Genomic DNA, 25948 nt, shown 5'->3' on the forward strand with positions numbered 1-25948 from the left:
AAATTGCATGATACTGGGATTGGTGATGTCACTTTCATGGTCATGTGATAGCACTCAGGATGGCTTAGACTCAATGCCCTGGTAAACCACAAGTTGGCTTTCTACAAGGGCTCACTGCCATAGAAACCTGACATGTGTTCTCAATTTCTGGGAATTATTAAAGGCATTGGGCGAATTCTTTTAATTTCTCTCTGTCTTCACAATAGCTTAAAGTCATTATAAACCCTTACATATACCCAGTGAAGTGAATAGCCTCAGGCGATACAGAGATGAAATAAATCCTCCTACATAAGTTGTGCCTGCAATATTCTCTGCTCTATTTTAATTCAACATGCAGTCCTTTGTCTGAATTGTCACAAAAAAGGTGCAGAGAGCTGAAATTACACTCTGCAAAGCTCAGCGAGGAGAGCTCTGAGAGCTGATTGGAAGGGAAGGGACACATCCCATTCACAAAGCACAAAGGAACAGAGCTAAGGCTGGAGGGCCCTGCCTGTCACCTTTTTCCTCTTGGTGTCAGGAAAACTTGTCAGAAGCGATTGATGCCGATAGCAGAGGAGCAAAACAGCAGACAGAAATGACGACTAAAGCGGAGTTCCACCCAAAAATAGAACTTCCATTTAAATGCTGATGACCCCCTAAAATGGCACATCTGGCATGTCATTTTTGTTTTGTTTTGTTTTGGGGGGGGGGGGGGGTACCCAGTTTTTACAGGCAACCAGCTCTGAAATTACACACTGCAAAGCTCAGTGATGAAAGCTCTGAGAGCTGACTGGAGAGAAGGGACACACCCCCTTCACACAGCATCCAGGAACAGAGCTAAGGCTGTTCATCACAGGCTGTGTGCTAGAGGAATATGTTCTGTTCATATTTCATGTCTGAGGTTTACAATCACTTTAAATAGATACAGTGCACATTAGTTTGCTTTCTGTCTCTGCAATATCAACTGTATATTGAAACTATTTTATTATGCATTAAAGGCAGTTTAATGAAGTGAGATGCCAGGCTAGTGATAGCTGCTGAACATAAAATAACAACCTTAAAGCCTGCTATACCCACCTGTGTAACTGTAAATATTCTCGTGGTCGATTTAATAAATGAAGAAATTGATCAACTATTTTGTTTTTTCCAACTCCCTGTGAATAAAAGAGAGAATCTGTTACTTTTCATTCATGACCTAAAGCACATTTTCAAAACTTACAGTGGTGTGAAAAAGTGTTTGCCCCCTTCCTCATTTCCTGTTCCTTTGCATGTTTGTCACACTTAAGTGTTTCGGAACATCAAACCAATTTAAACAATAGTCAAGGACAACACAAGTAAACACAAAATGCAATTTGTAAATGAAAGTGTTTATTATTAAAGGTAAAAAAAAATCAAAACCATCATGGCCCTGTGTGAAAAAGTGATTGCCCCCTAAACCTAATAACTGGTTGGGCCACCCTTAGCAGCAACAACTGCAACCAAGCGTTTGCGATAACGTGCAATGAGGCTTTTACAGCGTCCTGGAGGAATTTTGGCCCACTCATCTTTGCAGAATTGTCCTAATTCAGTTACATTAGAGGGTTTTCGAGCATGAACGGCCTTTTTAAGGTCATACCACAACATCTCAATAGGATTCAGGTCAGGACTTTGGCTAGGCCACTCCAAAGTCTTAATTTTGTTTTTCTTCAGCCATTCGGTGGTGGACTTGCTGGTGTGTTAAGGATCATTGTCCTGCTGCAGAACCCAAGTTCGTTTCAGCTTGAGTACACGAACAGATGGTCGGACATTCTCCTTAAGGATCTCTTGGTAGACAGCAGAATTCATAGTTCCTTTTATCACGGCAAGTCTTCCAGGTCCTGAAGCAGCAAAACAGCCCCAGACCATCACACTACCACCACCATATTTTACTGTTGGTATAATGTTCTTTTTATGAAATGCAGTGTTCCTTCTACGCCAGATATACTTGGACACACACCTTCCAAAGAGTTCCACTTTTGTCTCATCGGTCCACAGAATGTTGTCCCAAAAGTCTTGGGGATCATCAAGATGTGTTGTGGAGAAATTGAGACGAGCTTTGATGTTCTTTTTGCTCAGCAGTGGTTTTCTCCTTGGAACTCTGCCATGCAGGCCATTTTTGCCCAGTCTTTTCCTGATGGTGGAGGCATGAACGCTGACCTTAACTGAGGCAAGTGAGGCCTGCAGTTCCTTGGACGTTGTTGTGGGGTCTTTTGTGACCTCTTGGATGAGTCATCGCTGCGCTCTTGGGATAATTTTGGGTGGCCGGCCACTCCTGAGAAGGTTCACCACTGTTCCATGTCTTCGCCATTTGTGGATAATGGCTCTCACTGTGGTTCGCTGGATTCCCAAAGCTTTGGAAATGGCTTTATAACCCTTTCCAGACTGATAGATCTCAATTACTTTCTTTCTCAATTGTTCCTGAATTTCTTTGGGTCTCGGCATGATGTGTAGCTTTTAAGGATCTTCTGGTGGACCTTACTGTGTCAAGCAGCTCCTATTTAAGTGATGCCTTGATTGTGAACAGGTGTGGCAATAATCAGGCCTGGGTGTGGCTAGAGAAATTGAACTCAGGTGTGGACAACCACAGTTATAGTATGTTTTAACAAGGGGGGCAATCACTTTTTCACACAGGGCCATGATGGTTTTGATTTTTTTTCACCTTTAATAATAAACACCTTCATTTACAAATTGCATTTTGTGTTTACTTGTGTTGTCCTTGACTATTGTTTAAATTGGTTTGATGTTCCGAAACACTTAAGTGTGACAAACATGCAAAGTAACAGGAAATGAGGAAGGGGGCAAACACTTTTTCACACCACTGTACATTTAGGTATGTCAGAGTGACTGTCAGTTAAACAATAAACAAAGCCCAGCCAGCAAAACACAGTAGAGGTTTATGTTAACCCTAACAATAAGGTTTTCCTTTTTGCTCCCTTTTAAATTTACCATTGAAAATGTTTTAATATAGATAAGACTTATAGATTTATTGTCATTGTAGAAAACAAATTCACAATGAAATTACATTTCTACTCCATACATTATTCATACATCACAATTATCAACCATGCATTTACCAGACAGGATTTAATTATACCAAAAAAAAAATATATATATAAATATATATATATATATATATATATATTAGGGGTGCACCGAATGGGTTTTTTGGTGCCTAAACAGATACCGAAAATGAAAAATACACTATGGCCAAAACCAAAACCGATACCGAAACTGACCGATAACGAAAATGACTATTTTTATACAGGAGATGATCAGAGACTGAGGATGTGGTACAGGAGATGGTCAGAGACTGGGGACGTGGTACAGGAGATGGTCAGAGACTGGGGACGTGGTACAGGAGACGGTCAGAGACTGGGGACGTGGTACAAGAGACGGTTAGAGACTGGGGACGTGGTACAGGAAATGGTCAGAGACTGGGGGGACATGGTACAGGAGATGGTCAGAGACTGCAGACATGGTACAGGAGATGGTTAGAGACTGCAGACATGGTACAGGAGATCAATGCAGCCTCACCAGTGCCCATCATATGCAGCCTGCCAGTGACCAGCAGCCTACCAGTGCATACATCCCAACTTTTGAAGGTGAGAATGAGGGACATTTAGGGGGGGAGATTGACCTGTGGCAAGCGTAGTGCACCGCGGCAAAAAATGGGTGTGGTGACATAGTAAACTGTGTTGTCTGTAAACACAGTTTTTTATGCTACAGTTAGGAATGGACAGAGTAAGTGATTTGTACAGATAACTTACTCTATCATTTCAGGTAGGGAAGTCTTCTCTGCTCTCCATCCTGACATATTTCCCACAGCAGCCATGGGAGATGGGAGGGGGGGGGGACCTGGCCGAGCTGGGGGGGGGGGGGGAGGAGACAGTACAGGGTGACAGGAGAATGGCAGGGTAAAGGAGAGCAGCACATGGATCAGAGAAGAGCACAGGGGGGGATCAGAGAAGAGCACAGGGGGGGGATCAGAGAAGAGCACAGGGGGGGATCAGAGAAGAGCACAGGGGGGGATCAGAGAAGAGCACAGGGGGGGGGGGTCAGAGAAGAGCACAGGGGGGGGGTCAGAGAAGAGCACAGGGGGGGTCAGAGAAATGCACAGGGGGAGTCAGAGAAGAGCACAGGGGGGGTCAGAGAAGAGCACAGGGGGGGGGTCAGAGAAGAGCACAGGGGGGGTCAGAGAAGAGCACAGGGGGGGTCAGAGAAGAGCACAGGGGGGGGGGGGCAGAGAAGAGCACAGGAGGGATCAGAGAAGAGCACAGGGGTGGACTGGAAAAGAGCACGGGGGGGGGCAGAGAACAGTAGGGGGGCAGAGAACAGTAGGGGGGCAGAGAAGTTGCTGGGTAAGATCACAGAAGGGCCAGGAGAGAGCTGAGGGGCCCATGGGCAACATAAATAAGCTGGAGAGGAGGGGCAGCATTCAGAGAAACCAATGCCCTCCATGTTCTTCCTGCAGCTGCTGAATGCCCACTTTTCCTCCTCTCCCTCCTGCAGGCATTCAGTGGCTGCAGGAAAAAACATGGAAGGCATTGGTTACTCTGTATGCCGTGCCTCCTCTCAGGCTGGGTCACAATGGCGACCACTGTAGTTATGTCCCTGCAGTGAAGAAAAAAAAGTTCTGGCAGAATGAAGGAATGCTGGCAGGATTCTGAGGCTGAGACAGTTGCAGACTAGAGCATACAGAGGGTTAGGACGACTGGTAGATGAAAAGATTGTGGACCGGGAAATGCTGAGGATGAAGGGGGGGAGGGGGGCTGCAAGTGTAGTGAGAGTTGGACAAGCAATGAGAGAGAAGAAAAGTGTGGGGTGTGAGGAGTTATCAGTGTGCAAGTGATGCCGGAAAGATTACTGTACTTCATTTTCCTTCTACAAAGCACATTCCGGTCGTATAGAGGCACTGGGCAGTGGTACTCAGAGATAGGAGAGGATCACATGGCACTGCACAGTGACAGGAGCAGGAATGGGGTCAGATGTCATAATCCTCCCACATGCAGGGACTTCTACCACCGATCGCCACGCAGTGCTGAGTAATGGGAGGAGTGGAGCAAGCTCCACAGCCTGTGCCTCCGATAAATCTGTACCCTGGCCGCACTTTACATACTGTGCAGGAGCAACTCAGAGCGAGATGTCGGGAGCTGGAGCTGGGAGTAAAAGCCGCTCTGCACAGTTTCCCCCACAAAGCACGGCAGCACTCCAGAATGATACCCCCGTAATGGGTGGCACCAGGAGCGGGACCCCACCACATTTTTGGTGCCATTATCGGTATGAATTTTCTTTCGGAAAGTTGCCGAAAAGCCCATTTTCGGCAGATATGTTTCGGCACCCGAAATTTCCGTGCATCCCTAATATATATGTCCCTGTATTATAAAAGTATAAAAACTGTCCTCATATTAAAAACTAAACAAGGCAATAAAATAAGACAATGTGACCTCTTTCATTTCATTCCTGCATCGATAGCCTTAATAGCCCTGGGAACGAGGCTCTCTTTAAATCTATTTGTCCTTCTTTTAACCACCCTAAAACTTCTTCCAGAGGGCAATAATTCAGAGAAACGACAACCAGCATGAGTCTGGTCTCTCACAATTTTTCCTGCTCTACAAATGCAATGAGTCTCATATTTCTTCTAGAGAAAAATTTACACCCTACAATTTCCTGCACTGTTCGAATTATTCTCTTTAGAGCATTTTTATTTGCCTGCGTACAGTTAGGATACCAAACTAGAATACAATACATTAATGTACTCTCAACAGCAGAGCAATAGAAAGTCTCTAGTACCTTCTTTCTCAAGCCATTCTTCTTAAGGAATCGCAAAAATATAAACGTTGTTGCAATTTCTTAATAATGGCTTTAACGATTGTCCATGATAGGTTTTCAGAAATGCATGTTCCCAAAAACTAAAGGTAGAGACCCACAATCCTATCAACCTCTCTCCTGTATTGCTCCTCATCATCTCCAGTGATACAACCAATTATGGTAGTGTCATTGGCAAACTTAACTATATTATTAGGCTCATAATAGGGGGTGCAGTCATATGTGTACAGCGCATAGAGAAAGGGACTTAACACACAACCCTGCGGTGCTCCAGTACTTATTTCTCGCTTGGAATAAACAAACTTATCCAATTTGACCACCTGTGAGCGATAGACCAAAAAATTCCTTATCCAAAAACAAAGGGCAGCAAATCCAATTTTTGCATTTTTTCAACCAACCGATCTAGAATGATGGTATTAAAGCCAGAGCTGTAATCTGTAAACAATCTATAAACAACATCCCATACTACAGAAATGTAGTTTCCCGAATGCTCCAGATGACTAAGTGTCCCATGCAGTGCTAAAGCTATTGCATCTTAGTTGCTTCTATTTGCCCTATACGCAAATAATCTAGTTTTGATATATATTTCAAGACCAACCTTTCAAAGCACTTCAGTAGTACTGAGGTCAGTGCTATTGGTCTATAATTGTCTAAACTTCCCACAGTTGACTTTTTTGGAATTGGAATAATAGTGGCTGATTTTAAACATGCCACAACAGCAGATGATAGGGATCGATTAAAGATCTTGGCAAAGACCCCGTCTAATTGATCAGCACAGGCCTTAACTACCCTCCCTGGGATTCCATCTGGACTTGATGATTTCCTCCTATTTATAGCCTTAAATGCCTGCCTCACCTCATATTCCTGTATAGAGAGTGTACAGTTTCCTGGACCTAAAGGACACCATATAGCCTGGTTTGGTAACACAACTTCAAACCATGAGAAGAACCTATTTAATTCTTCGACCAGTGAAGCACTAGAATTCCCTTCCATTTTTGTAGTTCCTCTATGTTGTGTCAAGTACTGTATACCCCTCCAGCCCTCCCTTGCATCTTTTCTATTAAAATAGTCCTCAATTTTCTTTTTATAGGCCAATTTGGCTACTTTTATGACTCTTTATCTATTTGAGTGAAAAATAGCTATTGAACCTGGCAGAAACCCAAGATCAGCCTGTGTGATTTTGCAGTCTGTTTTCAAACAACGATATAGGCCCTGTCCTGCTCTCTCTTTGAACTACGCACATTTCTCCCTCTATTATGAAGATGAGGAAAAGGGTGTGTGCTTTGTAGTCTGAACACATTTCCTGCCTTACAATGACAACACTACTCTTCCATAAATTGGTGGGTGAACATTGTGAGTGAGTGACTTGTATAGCGCTACCTATGCGAACTGAATCGCTTCAGGGCGCTTTCTTGCAACCAGAGTCCATCTGCAGCTTTGCGTGGTCCTTTACCCAATAAGGTCCTGACATGCTTATAAACACATACAACATTGACATACACATATTAAGGCCAATTTTGTTTAGACAAGGTCTAATAAACCTACCAGCATGTCTTTGGAGTGTGGGAGGAAACCTACGCAAGCACAGGGAGAACATGCAAACTCCAGGCAGATGGTGTTGTGGTTGGGATTTGAACCAGCGACCCTATTGCTGCTAGGTGAAAGTGCTAACCACTACACCACTGTGTCACCCTAGGACAGGAATTGTGTTACTAGCAGATTCACCAGATAAACACATATCTAAGGACTGGTAAGCTGCAATATATTGGGTTTAAACCCACTTACCTATATCTTTGCTCTTGCGTGAGTGTAAGATGCTTTGTCCCTCTTTGAGCTCTGTGGTCCCTTCCATCAACCCCTATGTCACTAAAAGGACACAGTGGTTATACAGAGGCTGGTGAAAGGATCCACAGAACCAGCAAGGAAGAGGGGCAGTAGAAGGACAAGTATTAACAGTATTCTTTTACAGACTGGGTGTGTTATTTTTTTCAGTGGCAACAGTTCCTTTAAATGAAACTTTCTTAACCTCTTCAGCCCTGGAAAATGTCACCCTTTTAATGACCTTTTTTTTTTTGATTCGGCACGGTGTCGCTTTAACTGACAATCGAGCGGTCATGCGATGTTGTACCCAAATTGACGTCCTTTTTCCCCACAAACAGAGCTTTCCTTTGGTGATATTTGATCACCTCTACAGTTTTTATTTTTTGCACTATAAACAAAAAAATTTTGAAAAAAAAAAAAAAAACAACAATAATTTTTTACTTTTTGCTATAATAAATATCCCCAAAAATGATGTAAAAAAAACTTTCTTTCTCAGATTAGGCAGATATGTATTCTTCTACATATTGTTGGGAAAAAAAAAATCACAATAAGTGTATATTGATTGGCTTTCGCAAACGTTATAGCGTCTACAAAATAGGGGATAGAATTACGGCATTTTTATTATTCATTTTTTTTTTTATTAGTAATGGCGGTGATCTGATATTTTTTATCGGGACTGCTAAGTTGTGGCAGACAGATCAGACACTTTTGAAACTATTTTGGGACAACTGACATTTATAAAGCAATCAGAGTTAAAAATAGCCACTGATTACTCTATAAATGTCACTGGAAAGGGGTTAAACACTAGGGGGAGATCAACTGTGTTCCCTCAGTGTGTTCTAACTTTGGGGGAGATGGGCTACCTAGAACTTGACAGAGATCACTGCTCCCGATGACATGGAGCAGTAGATCCCCATCACGTCCCCAGGCAGAACAAGGAAATGCATTTCCCTGTTCTGCCTCTCCTTTTTGCAATCGCAGGCCACTGGCGGACAATGAGACCAAGGGACCCGTGGGCATGCTCTCACAGCAGGTGCGTGCCCACTAGCCTGGGTTTACAAAGGGACATACAGGTACGCCCGTTTGTGCACCCATGCCATTCTGCCTATGTACATCGGCGTGCAGCAGTCAGGAAGCAGTTAAAGTAGAAGTCCACCCTAACACTAAAATCTCTAAATCAACAGGTTTCTACGATCTAAGACTAATCTATCTAGCCATGTAAAGAAGGAATCGATATACAATATTATTACAATTACAATATATAAGAGGATTCGGTTCCGTGCTGAGCTGTCAGCAGCAGCTTCTCTGTGGCGGCAGGTGCACAACAGGCAGCCGACAACGGAAGCCCCATAGTAACTCTATGAGGGAGGTCACTTCCCATTCATTTCCCAGCCATTGTCAGCTGTCTCCTCTGCAGGGCTTCCACAGCTGGAGAACGGATCGGCTTCAAAAAAGGTATGTATAGCGATTTCTCCTTTACAAGGCTAGAAAGGTTAGTCTTAGATCGTGGATGGCTGTAGATTTAGACTTTTTAGTGTTAGGGTGGACTTCCAATTTAATCTAAATATAATTACAATCAATACATTTTTTTTTACATTTTTTTTAGTTTATTATATACAGTGTTGCATGTTTCTGGCTTGTGATCCTCATCTTCCAGCTTCACCAATTATTGAGTCACTGGCCCACAACAAGATTGCAAGATGGGACTTCCAAATGCATTGGCTACAAACGTATTCTGGATTTTAGGCTTCTGAAGTTGGAGGATTAAAACTGGTTAGGTACTTGCAAGTTTTAAATTGTTAATAAATTTCCAAAGTGCAAAGCACCTCCCAGTTTCCATACCACCTTCATCAGAGGTACATATTAAACAGTACACATCAGATGTCTGATCACTGGTAGGGGAAGGGATTCTCCATTTCTCAGGTCCAACATAAAAAAACATCAAAATAAAATCATATAGTAATCCAAGATATATAGTAATCCATATGAAAACAACATAGTGTAAGGAATAGTTGATACAATATAGTAGTGTTGCATAAAGTCTAATCTAGCAACTCAAGTTATCAGTTAAAATACAGATATAGTTTATCACATCACAATGCCCATGTTGTGTTCATTTGTTATCTAGGCCTTAACTAGTAAAAATAATAAATACCTAATCAAGGGAAAACCATATAGTACACAAAAAGATGTTATTTCATCCTGATATTGCCACAAATCATTGTCGGATTGTATTCTTTATCTTCTTTTTGTCTTAAATTTTTATGCTAATGTACTTGTCTGCACTGCTGTACTTTTCAAGGTACTGTACGATTAAAAAATGTTTTTTTTGTAATGAATTACTTGTGTGAAAGGTATTATAAATCTATTACAGTACAGTACTTATAGCCAATTGTATTAGTTGGATATCAAGGCTAACTTTTTTGGACTTTTTGGACTTTTTGGACTTTTTTGGACTTATATATATATATATATATATATATATTTTTTTTTTTTTTTTTTTTTAGCAGAGACCCTAGAGAATATAATTGCAATATTTTATGTCACACTGTATTTGCTCAGTGGTGTTTCAAATGCATTTTTTTGTGAAAAATACACTTTCATGAATTAAAAAAACAAAACTGTAAAGTCAGCACAATTGTTTTTGTATAATGTGAAAGATGATGTTACGCTGAGTAAATAGATACACAACATGTCATGCTTTAAAACTGCACACACTTGTGGAATGGTGACTAATTATGGAATTTAAAAATCTCCATACTTGACGCTTTAAATTTATTTTTATTTTTTTACAGGTTACCTATTTAGAGTTACAGAGGAGGTCTAGCGCTAGAATTATTGCTCTGGCTATAATGATCACAGGGATACCTCAAACGCGTGGTTTGAACACCGTTTACATATGTGGCGCAACTTATGTATGCGTTTGCAGGCAAAGGTTTTTCCAAACCTCATTCATGATCATGGCTGTAACCTCACACCAAGCAAAGTCTTTTTTATAAAATGTTGTTTATAGCCTTGTAGATGTTATACCGTAGTTCAGTGATGGTGAACATTGGCACCCCAGATGTTTTGGAACTGCATTTCCCATGATGCTTAACTACACTGCAGAGTATGAGCATCATGGGAAATGTAGTTCCAAAACATCTGGGGTGCCAAGGTTCGCCATCACTGTTATAGTTCTTCCAAAATAGTTGTCCGGTTGTTTCTGATTACTCACCTTTGCTGCTTGATAAAAAGTGTGATGTATATAATATTTTTAGAAAGTTGTTATAACTACCTGGTCCATATGTTTGATTTAGAGGCAGATGTATAGTATTAGGGATGTCTTTCTCCAAACAATATTTCTCTACCTCTGGGATAAGGTGGTGGAAAAACAGCTCTGGTAAATGGCCTATATAACCCAGGCTTTGGGGTTGCACATCTACAGAATAGGAAGGGAGCACTTGGTTATGTTTTTAAGGGCTCCTGGCCTCTCTGAATGATAAACTAACAGAGGCTTCAGTTTTAAATCACCAGAAGCATTACCACCAAGTAATAGAGATAGCCTGTCCAGTCTATAAGCCTAGCATCACCATTTCCTCCTTGCTGATCCAACTTCAGGCTGGCATTACACCGAGCAGGATTCAAGGCTAATGCTGTTTCTGTATCCACACACTAAGAAGTTTCTCCATCTCCTCCATCACTTTTCCATGCTTCTTCGATATTATTGTCAACATCAGGATCTTTCACATGTTCTTGTAAATCACGTCAATGGTTCTACGATTCATGTAATAAGAACGAGCAATGTCTACTATCTATTCATCCTTGCTCCACTCCCTCAACTGTTTTCACTTCTTCTAAACAGTACCTGCTACATCACTGCTTTTTTTGCTTGCTTTTGGGCATCTTGGGCTTGAAATAAAGATACTGTACCACTGTACTCTATATGTACAGTAAAGTACAGAAAAATTGGATTTTTGCCTCACCGTAAAATCCTTTTCTCTGAAGTTCATTGAAGGACACAACTCATTAAATACTTGACCCTAGGGTTATCAAGCCACCTTCAGGAGAGGACTAGGCATAACACGTAACACATGTAAAAACAGCAAAACTGCACAGTACCGGCCAGGGGGTGGTCCCTCTGGCTATAACCCCCCACCCTGTGTCAGGACCTGGACTTGAACCTGGGACCTCAGCTGTGTCTGGCAATGAATCTTCTCTCTGAGCTATCCTAGATGCTGGACAGTTCCTTGTCAGATCCTTTTGACAACCCTGCCTTGTACCTTGATTTCAGCTGAACCTTGAACTCTTTGCTCCTCCCATGAACTTCCTGATATAAGCCATGTCTCTGCACTTCCTCCTTGCCAGAATATTGTGCCATCTCCAGCCTGTATCTCGCTCCCGTCTTCTCTGCTGCCGCTTATATTTGCTACTGCTCGTTATCGACCCTTGGCTTGTTCCACGACTACGCTTCTGCCTGATCCCAATCTGCAACAACTCGTTACCGACCTTTTGGCTTGCTTACTGACCACGCTTCTGTTTGATCCTTACCTGCTCTTCCGCTACTGAATCCCGGCTTGCTCACCTCCTGGTGGGGCAATCCTGAGGACCGCGACCTGGTACTAACACGCAGCTAAATCCATCTCTACCATCTGGAGCTCTGGTGAAAACCGGTTAGTACTTAGACTCTGCACCTCAGGTGAGCCTGTGTCTTCTGCCAGGGTGACGGCCTGTGTTCCTATCCTGCTGGTTAGTGGTAATCCTGCAACTGCTATAGCAATTGGTCTTCGAGCCTGACCCCTGATCGTGACAGAATATTCTGGCCCAAAAACATGGAGGCCGCTATAGCAAATGCCGTGGCTCCGTTCAGGCAGCAAATTGCTGAGCTGCAGCAAGAAGTCCGCTTGTTTAGAGGCACAGTACACCCAACCCCGGAACCGGTATGTCCAGAACCGTTTGTCTTGATGCCTGAGAAGTTTGATGGTAATCGTGCATCCTTCTTTTGTTTTAAGATGGATTGTGAGCTGTTGTTTTCCCTTAAGCCTAGGACCTATGCCACTGACTATATTAAGATTCGTGCTTCCATCAACCTGCTCACTGGACAATGCAAAACATGGGCTCATCAGCTTTTACAGGAAAGGAGCCCAGTCTTGGATAGCTGGGAGGCGTTCATGTTTGCTCTGGACTCTTACATTCCTGTTTCTAAGAAAACCAGAGTTCCCAAGTCTGCTCTTTGCTCACGTGGCCTGCGGGCATCCAGGGACAGGGGTACCCGGTACAGATACGACTCCATGCCATCACAGTATGTTCCAAGCCATGAAGCTGAAGTCCTTACCCCACAAAGCCTAGACGCTCCTATGGTCACACACACACCTTCCCTGGGAGACGTGGAACCCATGGAGATAGGGGCTATCCGGCCCAAGCTATCTCAAGGTGAAAGAGAGCGGAGGAGAGACTGTGGTCTTTGTTTTTACTGTGGGGGGAGAGGGCATCTTATCTCTCTCTGTCCAATTCGCCCACCTCGGCCAAAGGTTCTCCAAGTGGGTACTTCTAGGATCCTTCCTGCTGTCCCTGAATCTCTGCCTGCTATCCAGCTCGAAGTGTCGGTGCCCGTTTCCCCAGTCGAAGTTCCAGTGTCGGTGTCCCCAGTCGCAGTAACAGTGTCGGTGTCCCCAGTCGCAGTACCAGTGTCGGTGTCCCCAGTCGCAGTACCAGTGGCGGTGTCCCCAGTCGCAGTACCAGTGTCGGTGTCCCCAGTCGCAGTACCAGTGTCGGTGTCCCCAGTCGCAGTACCAGTGTCGGTGTCCCCAGTCACAGTACCAGTGTCGGTGACCCCGCTTGAAGTTCCTGTGCCGGTGACCCCACTTGAAGTTCCTGTGCCAGTGACCCCGCTACCTCCTGACTGTACGTATGCCTCAAATGGCACCATAGTCCGTAAGCAGGACCTGAAGACTTTCGAAAGAGCCTTGCGAGCGACGAAAGTCTCCCCAACTGGAACTTCTAAAACTAATAAAGCCCAAAGGAAATAGAATGTTAATGCACCTAGATTAACAAGAGAATTCCACCAGAGGTTCCCTCACAAACCGGGCCCTAAGACGTCCAGTGGACGTCTTGGGAGGAGGGGAGTACTGTCAGGACCTGGACTTGAACCTGGGACCTCAGCTGTGTCTGGCAATTAATCTTCTCTCTGAGCTATCTGAGATGCTGGACAGTTCCTCGTCAGATCCTTTTGACAACCCTGCCTTGTACCTTGATTTCAGCTGAACCTTGAACTCTTTGCTCCTCCCATGAACTTCCTGATATAAGCCATGTCTCTGCACTTCCTCCTTGCCAGAATATTGTGCCATCTCCAGCCTGTATCTCGCTCCCGTCTTCTCTGCTGCCGCTTATATTTGCTACTGCTCGTTATCGACCCTTGGCTTGTTCCACGACTACGCTTCTGCCTGATCCCAATCTGCAACAACTCGTTACCGACCTTTTGGCTTGCTTACTGACCACGCTTCTGTTTGATCCTTACCTGCTCTTCCGCTACTGAACCCCGGCTTGCTCACCTCCTGGTGGGGCAATCCTGAGGACCGCGACCTGGTACTAACACGCAGCTAAATCCATCTCTACCATCTGGAGCTCTGGTGAAAACCGGTTAGTACTTAGACTCCGCACCTCAGGTGAGCCTGTGTCTTCTGCCAGGGTGACGGCCTGTGTTCCTATCCTGCTGGTTAGTGGTAATCCTGCAACTGCTATAGCAATTGGTCTTCGAGCCTGACCCCTGATCGTGACACCCTGCTTTCTGCAGTTCAGTTCGTCAAAAAGCAGTACAAACATAAATAGGAGGGGTGGGTGCCGTGTCAGTCAATGAACTTCAGAGAAAAGGATTTTATGGTGAGTACAAAAATCCCATTTTCTCTTTCGTTCATAGATGGACACAGCTCCTTAAAATCTTGACCTTAGGGACATCCCCAAGCAGTGTCAAAAAACGAGGGGTGGAAATAGCAAAACATATCATCACCCAAAACAAAAGGAACACCTCAACAGAGGAATTGTCATCTTAAACAGCCGCCATCAAAACCTGCGGCCAACTTATGCATCAAATGCGTTCAAAGCAAACTTGTAACTGAAAGATAGTGTAAAATGCAACCTTACGCAGCCACCTGTAAAACCTTGCGGTCAAAGCAAGCATCCGAAGATGCGCTTACGTCAACTTTGTAGAATTTAGTGAAAGTGTGAATGGATGACCAAGTCGCCGCCTTACACACCTGGCAAATCTCTCCGGTACTTATTGTGCTTAGCTCCATGATCTGGACTACCATATTTTCATCTCATCATCCATGAGTTTCTCACATATTTTCAAAGGAAACAGAATAGTAGGGCGCAGAGATTAAAAGCTAGTAACACTTTATATGTAAACAGTATCACTGATCTGTTGGGAGGAGCTGCAGGATTGTTTTGACTCTTATGAAGTTTCATTCCTTTGCTGATTCATGGAAGTATCATGAACTATAAAGTGAACCAAGCTCTGGATACATCTTTTATTGCCGTCATATTTTTTCGAATCTTAAACATAAACAGCAACGATAGAAATCCAAAGTCTTTGGAAAAAACAGAGGCAAATTTGGGCATACATCTTCCATAGTGGTAAAAGGCTAGGAGGACAGGAAATAAATCTTCAGATGCCATAAAAATCCTTTATACATAAAAACAGCGTACAGAGCTGAAATGATGGAAAATACCACTATTCTTCATAGAGGAGGACAGGATGGTTACTATGAATTACTCAATAACCCAACATTAGAGGGGAGCTTCCTCAATGATGTCTGGACTAAAAAAAAAAAAAAAAAAAGAGGCTAAAGTGTGCATTCCCAGAATCAGTGTTAACCCCTTTCAGACCGGACCACTTTGCTTGCGTAAGACCAGTGATTCGGCACTGCGACGTTTTAACTGACAATTGCGCGGTCATGCGATGTGGCTTCCAAACAAAATTGACGTCCCTTTTTTCCCACAAATAGAGATTTCTTTTGGTGGTATTTGATTACCCCTGCGGTTTTTATTTTTTGCGCTATGAACAAAAAATACAGTGACAATTTTGTAAAAAAAAAACTCATTATTATTTTTTTTGGACTATAATAAATATCCCCCAAAAATATATAAAAAAAAAATTTCCCTCAGTTTCGCCCGATACGTATTTTTCTACATATTTTTGGTAAAAAAAATTGTAAAAAACGCAATAAGCGATTATTGGTTTGCGCAAAAGTTATAGCGTTTACAAAAATAGGGGATAGTTTTATGGCATTTTTATTAATAAATTTTTTTATAGTAATGGCGGTGATCAGCGATTTTTCTTGTGACTGCGACATTATGGTGTACACATCGGACATTTTTGACACATTTTTGGGACCATTGTCATTTATACAGTAATCAGTGCTATAAAAATGCACCGATTTTTGTGTAAATGACACTGGTATTGAAGGGGTTAACCACTAGGTGACAGTGTAGTGGTTAAAGCGGAGGTCCACCCTAAAATGGACCTCCGCTCATCGGAATCCCCCCCCCCTCCGGCGCCACAATCGGCACCTTTCAGGGGGGAGGGGGGTGCAGTTACCTGGATAATCCAGGTAACTGCACCCACTTCCGGGCTAGCTCTCTGCGGAAAGGGGCGTACGTTACGCCCCTTTCCGCAAGCGCCCGCCCCCTTCAGCAAGTGCCCCGCTGCCTGCTGGGAAACACACAGCTCCCAGAGGCAGCGGGGACCGTCCGGATTGCGCCGCGCGGCTCGCGCATGCGCAGTAGGGAACCGGGAAATGAAGCCGAAAGGCTCCATTTCCTGATTCCCATACCCAAGATGGCGGCGGCAGGACCCGACAGACGAGCGAGCGATCGGCTTCGGGTGCCGACATCGCGGGCGCGCTGGACAGGTAAGTGTCACTATTTAAAAGTCAGCAGCTGCAGTATTTGTAGCTGCTGGCTTTTAAAAAAAAAAAAACGCGGAGTCCCGGTGGACTCCCGCTTTAAGTGTGTCCTAGGGGCGTGTTGCTAATTGTGGGGGGCGTGGCTGTGTTGTACACATCACTGATCTCTACTCCAATCACAGGGAGCAGAGATCAGTGTCACTGTTGCTAGGCAGAACGGAGGGATGCTTGTTTACTTTAGCATCTCCCCATTCTTCCTCTCCGTGAGAGACGATCGCGGGTATCCCCGCAGCGATCGAGTCTGTGGGACCCGCGATCGGACTCGAGGAGGTCCTGACCGGCAGCACGCACACGATGACACGGCAGCAAATTTAAAAGGGATGTACCTGTATGCCCATTTGCCCGTCCGTGCCATTCTGCTGACGTAAATGTGTGTGCACCGGTCGGGAAGTGGTTAAAGCAGAGTTCCACCTATTTCTTCAAGTTCATTGCAACACACTGCCCACTCGTAGAACAGTCTGTAATAGTAATTTTTTTTTTTTCTAAATGCCTAATTTTTCTTTATGTATTCTGCACTTTCGGTCCCAGCCACCTAGGCGATTTTGTCATTAGTTGATTTGCTAGGAGTCCTGGGATAGCTGCGTCATCTGTGAACCACACTTGCCTTTCTTCCAGGTTCTGTCTTGATTGACAGGTTGCCATAGCAACAGGGTGGGAACTTCTGCCGCCAGTGTTTTGGCAGCCATGAGATCGGGACGTGCATGCTGGGTAGCCAGCTGCATGGAAGTAGGAGCGGGCTTCAGATGCCCACACTAATAATGACCACTGCCTGTCTGCTGGGATCCTGTGATAAAGATCATATTTGTAAGCAAGAAGAAGAAATACACTTATAACAGTATCCTATTATATTGTGCAAATCAAAACTGGCAAGGAGACTGGAGCTCTGCTTTAACCTCTTCTAGGCAAGCTGCTAATAAAAATTAGCAGTCTCCAGCAACATCATCAGTCAAATCAGCATCACCACCAGTCATCTTGCTAGCTTTACAAAATAAGAAAAAATAAGGAATAAGAGAATGATTGTTCGACCAAAAAAATCTGGTGAAAATCCAGTTTTGTTTACACTGTACAGTGCTGTAGAATAAAAACTACATTTTTACCAGAAATACATTTTGACATAATTTATCCTGCAGCACCATTAAATTCAGCAAACTATTTACACTACAATAAAAACGTATGCATTAATGTACACATTAATAATTTATATGGTAAATAAGAGGGACTGCAATAAACACTATGCAGTAATAAAATTTTGTTATTGCCGTTTCTTCAGAAATTACATCCTCAGAGGAAACGGGTACGATCCTGAGGATGTAATTTCTGATGAAACGTGTGTAGGATGGAGCACGCCATCTGATGTCAATATGTAAGCACACCATAAAGCAGAACCTAATGAGCTTTATTTCTTCTTTTGCTGTAAGTGAGTTTATTAGGTTTACAATATTATGTTTACAATAAATTTGGATTCATTTTACAGGGTTATGCTTTGTATAATCTTTTCTTTGATGAAATACATACAGTTGTGTTCATAAGTTTACAGAATTTATGATTTCTTGGCCATTTTTCAGAAAATTTGAATGAGAACACAAAAACGTTTCTTTCACTCATGGTTAGTGTTTGGCTGAAGCCATTTATTATTAATCAACTGTTTACTCTTTTTAAATCATAATTACAAAAGAAACTATCCAAATTACCTTGATCAAAAGTTTACAGTTCTTAATACCTCGTATTGCCCCCTTTAACATAAATGACAACTTGAAGTCTTTTGTGGTATTTGTGGATGAGGGTCTTTATCTACTCAGATGGTAAAGCTGCCCATTCCTCTTGGCAAAAAGCCTCCAGTTCCTGTAAATTCTTGGGCTGACATGCATGAACTGCACGTTTGAGATCTCCCCAGAGTGGCTCAATGATATTGAGGTCAGGAGACTAAGATGGCCACTCCAGAACCTTCACTTTATTCTGCTGTAGCCAATGACAGGTCGACTTGGCCTTGTGTTTTGGATCATTGTCATGTTGGAATGTCCAAATACGTTCCATGTGCAGCTTCCTGAGTGATGAATGCAAATGTTCCTCTAGTATTTTTGGATAACATACTGCATTCATCTTGCCACCAATTTGGACCAAATTTCCTGGCCTTTGTAGCTCACACATCCCCAAAACATCAGTGATCCACATCCATGTTTCACAGTAGGAATGGTGTACCTTTCATTATAGGCCTTGTTGACTCCTCTCCAAATGTAGCATTTATGTTTGTGGGCAAAAAGCTCAATGTTGGTCTCATCACTCCAAATGACTTTGTGGCAGAAGATTTGAGGCTTGTCTCTGTGATGTTTGGCACATTGTAAGTGGGATACTTTGTGGCATTTGCATAGTAATGGCTTTCTTCTGGCGACTCGACCATGCAGCCCATCTTTCTTCAAGTGTTTCAGAGTCCTACATTGCACCTGAAGTTATTTTCGGGTTTTTCTTGGCATCACAAACTATTTTCCTGGTGGTTGTGGTTGAAATTTAAGTTGTCTACCCAGTGGTGGGACAAGGTATTCCAGTCCCCCAGTTTCAGAGCACATCGGTCGGATCTAGTAGAAGCATTTGCAGCACACAAACATATGTGATGGTTGCAGAGTGCATCAGTATTACTATTTACATAGGTGGTTGGTTGGTCATCACAATGATCACAAAGCACAGAGTCAACTAGATTGATGACGGCTTAGTTCGTGGTCAATAATGAGTAACCTGGCTGCCCAGGGGTGATTTCTGAAGACTGTAAATGGTGCTCTAGAATTATGATCTGCGGGCTGCAGCACTGATCATTGTATTCTGACAGTGGAGGAGTCCTGCTGTCAGAGTACAATGGCACAGAGGGGGGGATTCCTCTATCCACCTTGTTTTCAGTGGATGCCGGAATCTGTTCAGCTTGCTGGAAAAAAATAGCATGTACTAGGGTGCTATAAAAAAATAGCATGTACGTTGCTGATACTAAGCATTTGCAAGAGTACTTGTACTTGTGCAAATGCTCCAATATCTAAAACCAATACTTTCTGTGCGATTTGAGCTCATAGAAAATAAATGGGCTCAAATTGCACTGTAAAGAGTTACATGTGATTTGAACAGGAATGTGGTGGGATTCCTGTCTGAATCACGTGCAGTTTCCCACACCATTCCTGTTTGAACCCAGGCTTGTCATAATGACTTCAGTCTGGGTTCACACAGGAGTGGTGCATGAAACCACGTGATTCGCACCACATTCCTGTTCAAATCACATGTGATTCTTTACAGTGCGATTTGAGCCCACTCATTTTGTATGGGCTGAAACCGCACCGCAAAGGTATTGGCAACTGGTATCAGAGAGTACTTGATATATTGTTAGTACAAAGCAGGTATTGGTGCAACCCTAGCATGTAAACAGCTTTAGACAATGTGTCAGGGTGTTTAACCAACACAAAGACAAAGCTCCTGGGCAAACAAATCTGCATAGGTGAGAATAAAAACAGTGAAAACATTTGTCACTGTTAGCACTTATGCACAAGAACAATATACTGTAGGTATAGCATAAACTATACAATCTGATTATATAATCTCTGCACAACGTTCTTCAGATTTATGAAAACTTGGTAATATATGGACAACCTAAACAATTAATTTAAGTAGTATCCAATCAAGCAGGCCTTTATACTATATAGTTGGTGGTAGATCCAAAAGATATTGTACAATCAGATTGTATAACGCATGGTAAGCTGGAGGCTGGCCATAGATGGATCGTTTTTATTTTTTTATCAGTTAGCGTCTGATCGAAAAAAATTGAATGGATCCCCCCCAATCCATACCATTAAGGTGGATGAAGGAATCCTTTCCACTGAGACATCTATGTCAGTGCTGCAAATCTAAGGATATTTTTGCTGGTTTGAAAGAAGTTAATCATTAACCACCTCAATACAGTGCACTTACACTCCCTTCCTCACCAGACCAATTTTCAGCTTTCAGAGCTCTCACAGTTTGAATGACAATTACTCAGTCATCCAACACTGTACCCATATGAAACTTGCGTCCTTTTTTCCACACAAATAGAGCTTTCTTTTAGTGGTATTTAATCACTAGTCGGTTTTTGATTTTTTGTGCTATAAATAAAATAAAACGTAAATTTTGTGAAAAAAATGCATTTTTCTTTGTTTTTGTCATAAATTTTTTCTAATTAGTAATTTTTCTTCATAAATTTTGGCCAAAATTTATACTGCTACCTATCTTTGGTACAAAATAACCCACATTAGTATATATTATTTGGTCTTTGTGAAAGTTATAGAGTCTACAAACTATGGTGCCAATCGCTGAAAATTTATCATATCTGATCAGGCCTTCAGTACATCGGGTGTATCTCATTTCTTGAGACACTAACAAGTCAGGAAAGTACAAATACCCCCCAAATTACCCCTTTTTACAAAGTAGACATTCCAAGGTATTAGGTAAGTAGCATGGTGAGTTTTTTTAAGTTGTCATTTTTTCCCACAATTCTTTGCAAAATGAAGATTTTTTGTATTATTATTTTTTTTTACAAAATTATCATATTATCAGGTTATTTCTCACACACAGCATATGCATAAAACAAATTACACCCCAAAATACATTCTGCTACTCTTCCCGAGTACGGCGATACCACATGTGTGAGACTTTTACACAGCCTGGCCACATACAGAGCACCAACATTGATGTAGTACCTTCAGACATTCTACGAGCAAAAATGACGCATCTCATTTCTCAACCACCTATTACACTTTTGAAGGCCCTGGAGTACCAGGACAATGGAATTTCCCATAAAATGACCCCATTTTGGAAAGCAAACACCCCAACGTATAATCTGTGAGGCATAATGAGTCTTTTGAACGGTTAATTTTTTTCCAGAAGTTTTTGGAATATGTGGAAAAAAAATTAAAACGCATATTTTTTTTACACAAAATTGTCAATTTATAAGATATTTCTAACACATAGCATGTATATAGCAAAAATTACACCCCAAATTACATTCTGCTATTCTTCCCGAGTATGGAGATACCACATATGTAGGACTTTTACACAGCGTGGTCACATAGAGAGACCGAACATTGAAGTAGTACGTTCAGGCATTCTAGGAGCATAAATGACATCTCTCATTTCATTCCTACCCATCACACTTTTGAAGATCCTGGACCACCAGGACAGTTAAATTACCCACAAAATGACCCCATTTTGGAAAGCAAACACCCCAACGTATATTCTAGGAGACATGGGCTGCAAATAGGTAGTCGGGTACTCTGATGGCCTGGTGACAGGTACTCTGATGGCCTGGTGACAGGTACTCGGGTACTCTGATGGCCTGGTGACAGGTACTCGGGTACTCTGATGGCCTGGTGACAGGTACTCGGGTACTCTGATGGCCTGGTGACAGGTACTCGGGTACTCTGATGGCCTGGTGACAGGTACTCGGGTACTCTGATGGCTTGGTGACAGGTATTTGGGTACTCTGAAGGGTGGTGACAGGTACTCATATGGACTGTGACAGGTACTCAGATGAACTGTGACAGGTACTCAGATGAACTGTGACAGGTACTCAGATGAACTATGACAGGTACTCGGGTACTCAGATGACTGTTTATTGGGGGGGGGGCAATCAGTGTGCTTGATGTGTACTGTAGGCGGTAACGAGATGTTACCGCAATCTCCTCCTCACACACGATCGGTGTGTGAGGAGGAGAACCCGGTAACATCTCGTTACCGCGGTTTGTTTACATTTTAGTGATCGGCTGTGAAAGGATCACAGCCGATCACGTGGGTAAACAGCCGGCCAATGGCTGTTTATCAGCGTCGGTGACGAGCAGTGTTCCCGGGGAACACGCCACAACAGACATGTACGCGCAGCGCGCTCACGATCACGCGCATGCGCCGTGCACAGCCGGGGTGTGACCATCTGTGATCGCCCATGACTTCATCACGGCCAATCATGTGGTAAACAGCCATAACCAATGGCTGTTCACCCCCTTCGGTGGCGAGCGGTGTCTCCGTGACACTCCGCCACCAAAGAAACAGGGGTGCGTGCGCACGATCGCGCGAATTCCCTGTTTAAACGGGAGGCTGTCATATGACGGCCTCCCGCCACAATAGGTGCACCGCCTGGCCGTCATTTGACGGCCGGCGGTCAGCAACTAGTTAAATTGATGTCTCTTTAGGATGACTGACTATAGAAGGATTGAAACTTGTCTGGCCTTGCTGGACCAGTTAAATTTCCATCCATCTAGGGCCAGGTTTAGTAGCTCCTGCTGTTTTCTTATGCTTGGGGACCCATTTGCATGTGGAGAAGACATGTGTGTCTTGTGCAGGGCTCTCTTTTAGCAGTACAGGGATGTACGGGCATTGTGTGCATAGCACTGTGCCAGCATCCCATTCACTTCTATTGGAACCCGCTCCTTCATGTCATATTAGGATACAGAGGCTGTGTCCATACAGCCTCATGTTCCAGTTGATATAAATGGGGTGCTGACATGGAGATGTGTACAACACCTATGTACCCCTGTGCTGATAAACTACTAAAAATAGAATCTTAAATAACAGTGGTCTTCACAACTAACAGTGATATGAAGCCTGAAAGTATGTTACTGTTACCTTTTAAAAAAAAAAAAAAAAAAAAAAGCTGCGCTGAAAATCATATACCATAAATAGTGCTAAATTCTATCATTACCATCATAACAACACTTATTTACCACCATGTGTAGAAATTATTGATGTAAACACAAATAAAAAGGTGAAAAACAATAGTAAAAAAAAAAATATGAATAGTCCAAAAATAATATTAAATATAGAGGCAGGAGGATGAGAAGATGAAACTTCAATCCACTTAGGTGACTCCGCACACAGCACCCTCAGAGTATGAAACAAGTGCACCCAGAAAAGAGTCCTCCTCCACTCCAGTGAGGCTTACCAGCTAGCCTGATCTCTTTTTAGGGAGATCACACGTGCCTGTAATTTTAACCACAGATCCGGACCTTTAAGAAACACAGCTGATACCTCCAATCTGTACGTCCCCTCCTCAGAACGTCTCTCGTTCCAACCACATTGATTTAGTGAGATAAAACAAACAGAAAAGGTCCCATAGCGTAACTCCATATAAAACTTTTTTTAAACCATATAAAATCAAGATTGCAAACTCACAATTCAGCCGTATACAAGCGTGTATGTAAAATAACGAGCCGGCCGGCTCTCTCTCGTTCACACTTGCCGTCCTTCCTAGACCAACGGGAAATGGCAGTGATGTCAGCACGCCCCTCAACCCTACGTCGTTTCGTCAAAGCTGACTTCTTCCTGGGGTACGGGCGGCGCGCTGATCCACTGCCTTAAATATACAATGGCTACAATTGTAAACACCCACTTTTGAGTTCCTGGTTCCCACTCCCAATTCGCCATTTTGGAATAGGGCAAGATTGAACCAATCATCAGGCGTATACTATGAGTTATCTTAAGGGGGAAGAGAACCACTTCGCTATGTTATTGATAAATTCCCTTATATAACCACCACCGCTAGACGTATATATCTCAAGCGGGGACATCCTACTCCCATCTCTCAATATACGCATACCAGTGCACCTATTTAAACAAAAGGCTAAATACCCAAAATACATGTATCAAAACATATAAACTTTTTTTTTTAAATAGAAGAAATATAAAAAATATATAATATATAAATGTATATAATAATAAAAATCATAATACTTAGGGAGAGATTAAATGTCCTTAATTAATAAGAGCTCAATTATCCAATTAAGGACTATGGATCAACCCCCCTGATATAATCATGCGGTGCAAACCATCAAAAAATAGGCAGCCTTAAATCAAAAACGCTGACCTCTATTATCAATTATCCAATTAAAAACTATGGGTCAACCCCCATGATATAATCACGGGGTACAACACATAGAAACAAAGGCAGCCCTAAATAAAAACTCTGACCTCTTATTCTCACTTGTATAAAATTAACCATCGATTCCTACAACATGTTCCCATATACAGCTAGAAACTGTGTACAGATTAACCACTTACAGACCGGACCATTTTGCTGGTCAAAGACCAGACCACTTTTTGCGATTTGGCACTGCGTCGTTTTAACTGACAATTGCGCGGTTGTGCGACGTGGCTCCCAACCAAAATTTACGTTCTTTTTTTCCCACAAATAGAGCTTTCTTTAGGTGGTATTTGATCACCCCTGTGGTTTTTATTTTTTGCGCTATAAACAAAAATAGAGCGACAATTTAAAAAAAAAACGCATTATTTTTTACTTTTTGTTATAATAAATATCCCCCAAAAATATATAAAAAAAACATTTTTTTCCCTCAGTTTAGGCCGATACGTATTCTTCCACATATTTTTGGGAAAAAAAATCGCAATAAGAGATTATTGATTGGTTTGCGCAAAAGTTATAGCGTTTACAAAATAGGGATAGTTTTATGGCATTTTTATTAATAATTTTTTTTTTTTTTTTTTACTAGTAATGGCAGCGATCAGCTATTTTTCTTGTGACTGCGACATTATGGCGGACACATCGGACATTTTTGACACATTTTTGGGACCATTGTCAGTTATACAGCAATCACTGCTATATAAATGCAGTGATTCCTGTGTAAATGACATTGGCAGTGAAGGGGTTAACCAGTGGGTGGCAGTGTAGGGGTTAAGTGTTCCTAGGGGTGTGTTACTAACTGTGGGGGGTTGGGCTTTCATTTAGTGAACACTGATCTCTGCTCCAATCACATGGAGCAGAGATCAGCGTCACTAGTTTCTAGGCAGAATGGAGAAATGCTGTTTACAACTGCATTTCTCCATTCAGTCGTCCCGTGAGATGATCGCGGGTATGCCCGCGGACTCAGGGGGGTCCCGACCGGCACGCGAGCGTGCCGCCGGTGGCGCGCTCGCGATGGCAGGGCGGCATTGAAGATTGGACGTACCTGTATGCCAATACGCCTGCCTGTGCCATTCTGCCGACGTACATCGGTGTGCGCTGGTCGGGAACCGGTTAAATATACTCCGTATACACATTTCCTCTACAGTATATTCAAATATACTACTCACATCTAACTTTTAAAGAAAAGATGTCGGTTAGAGAAATATATTGAAGAGGGACCTTTTATTATTGAAAAATTAAAAACGATTAAAAATAAATTATTGGAAAATAAAGATCAAAAAGCTGCCATTAATAATATGGCTTGGTCACACTCAGTGCCTGTATATATCCCATAATCATATGGGTAACACTTTTCTCAAACGTATTGGATCTGAACCAGGAACTCACAAGTGGTTCACAATACATAGGCCTAACCATTATCTATAAACCCATTTACATCGACGTCCAC

At 42.7% G+C, this 25948-nt stretch overlaps 1 protein-coding gene across 3 annotated transcripts in view; it reads right to left on the minus strand.

Moving 5' to 3' along the window:
- Window positions 1-25948, minus strand: part of VWA8 (von Willebrand factor A domain containing 8) — a 678220-nt gene that overhangs the window by 326210 nt on the left and 326062 nt on the right. For all 3 annotated transcript variants that reach the window (XM_077483183.1, XM_077483182.1, XM_077483184.1), the window contains exon 22: window positions 1057-1133. In XM_077483183.1, coding sequence (XP_077339309.1) covers window positions 1057-1133 — 77 coding nt within the window. The remainder of the gene's footprint in view (window positions 1-1056; window positions 1134-25948) is intronic.

The sequence above is a fragment of the Lithobates pipiens genome, unplaced genomic scaffold (assembly GCF_037356315.1).
Source record: "Lithobates pipiens isolate NorthernLeopardFrog02 unplaced genomic scaffold, aLitPip1_a1.2 Scaffold_16, whole genome shotgun sequence".
NCBI classification, from domain to species: domain Eukaryota; kingdom Metazoa; phylum Chordata; class Amphibia; order Anura; family Ranidae; genus Lithobates; species Lithobates pipiens.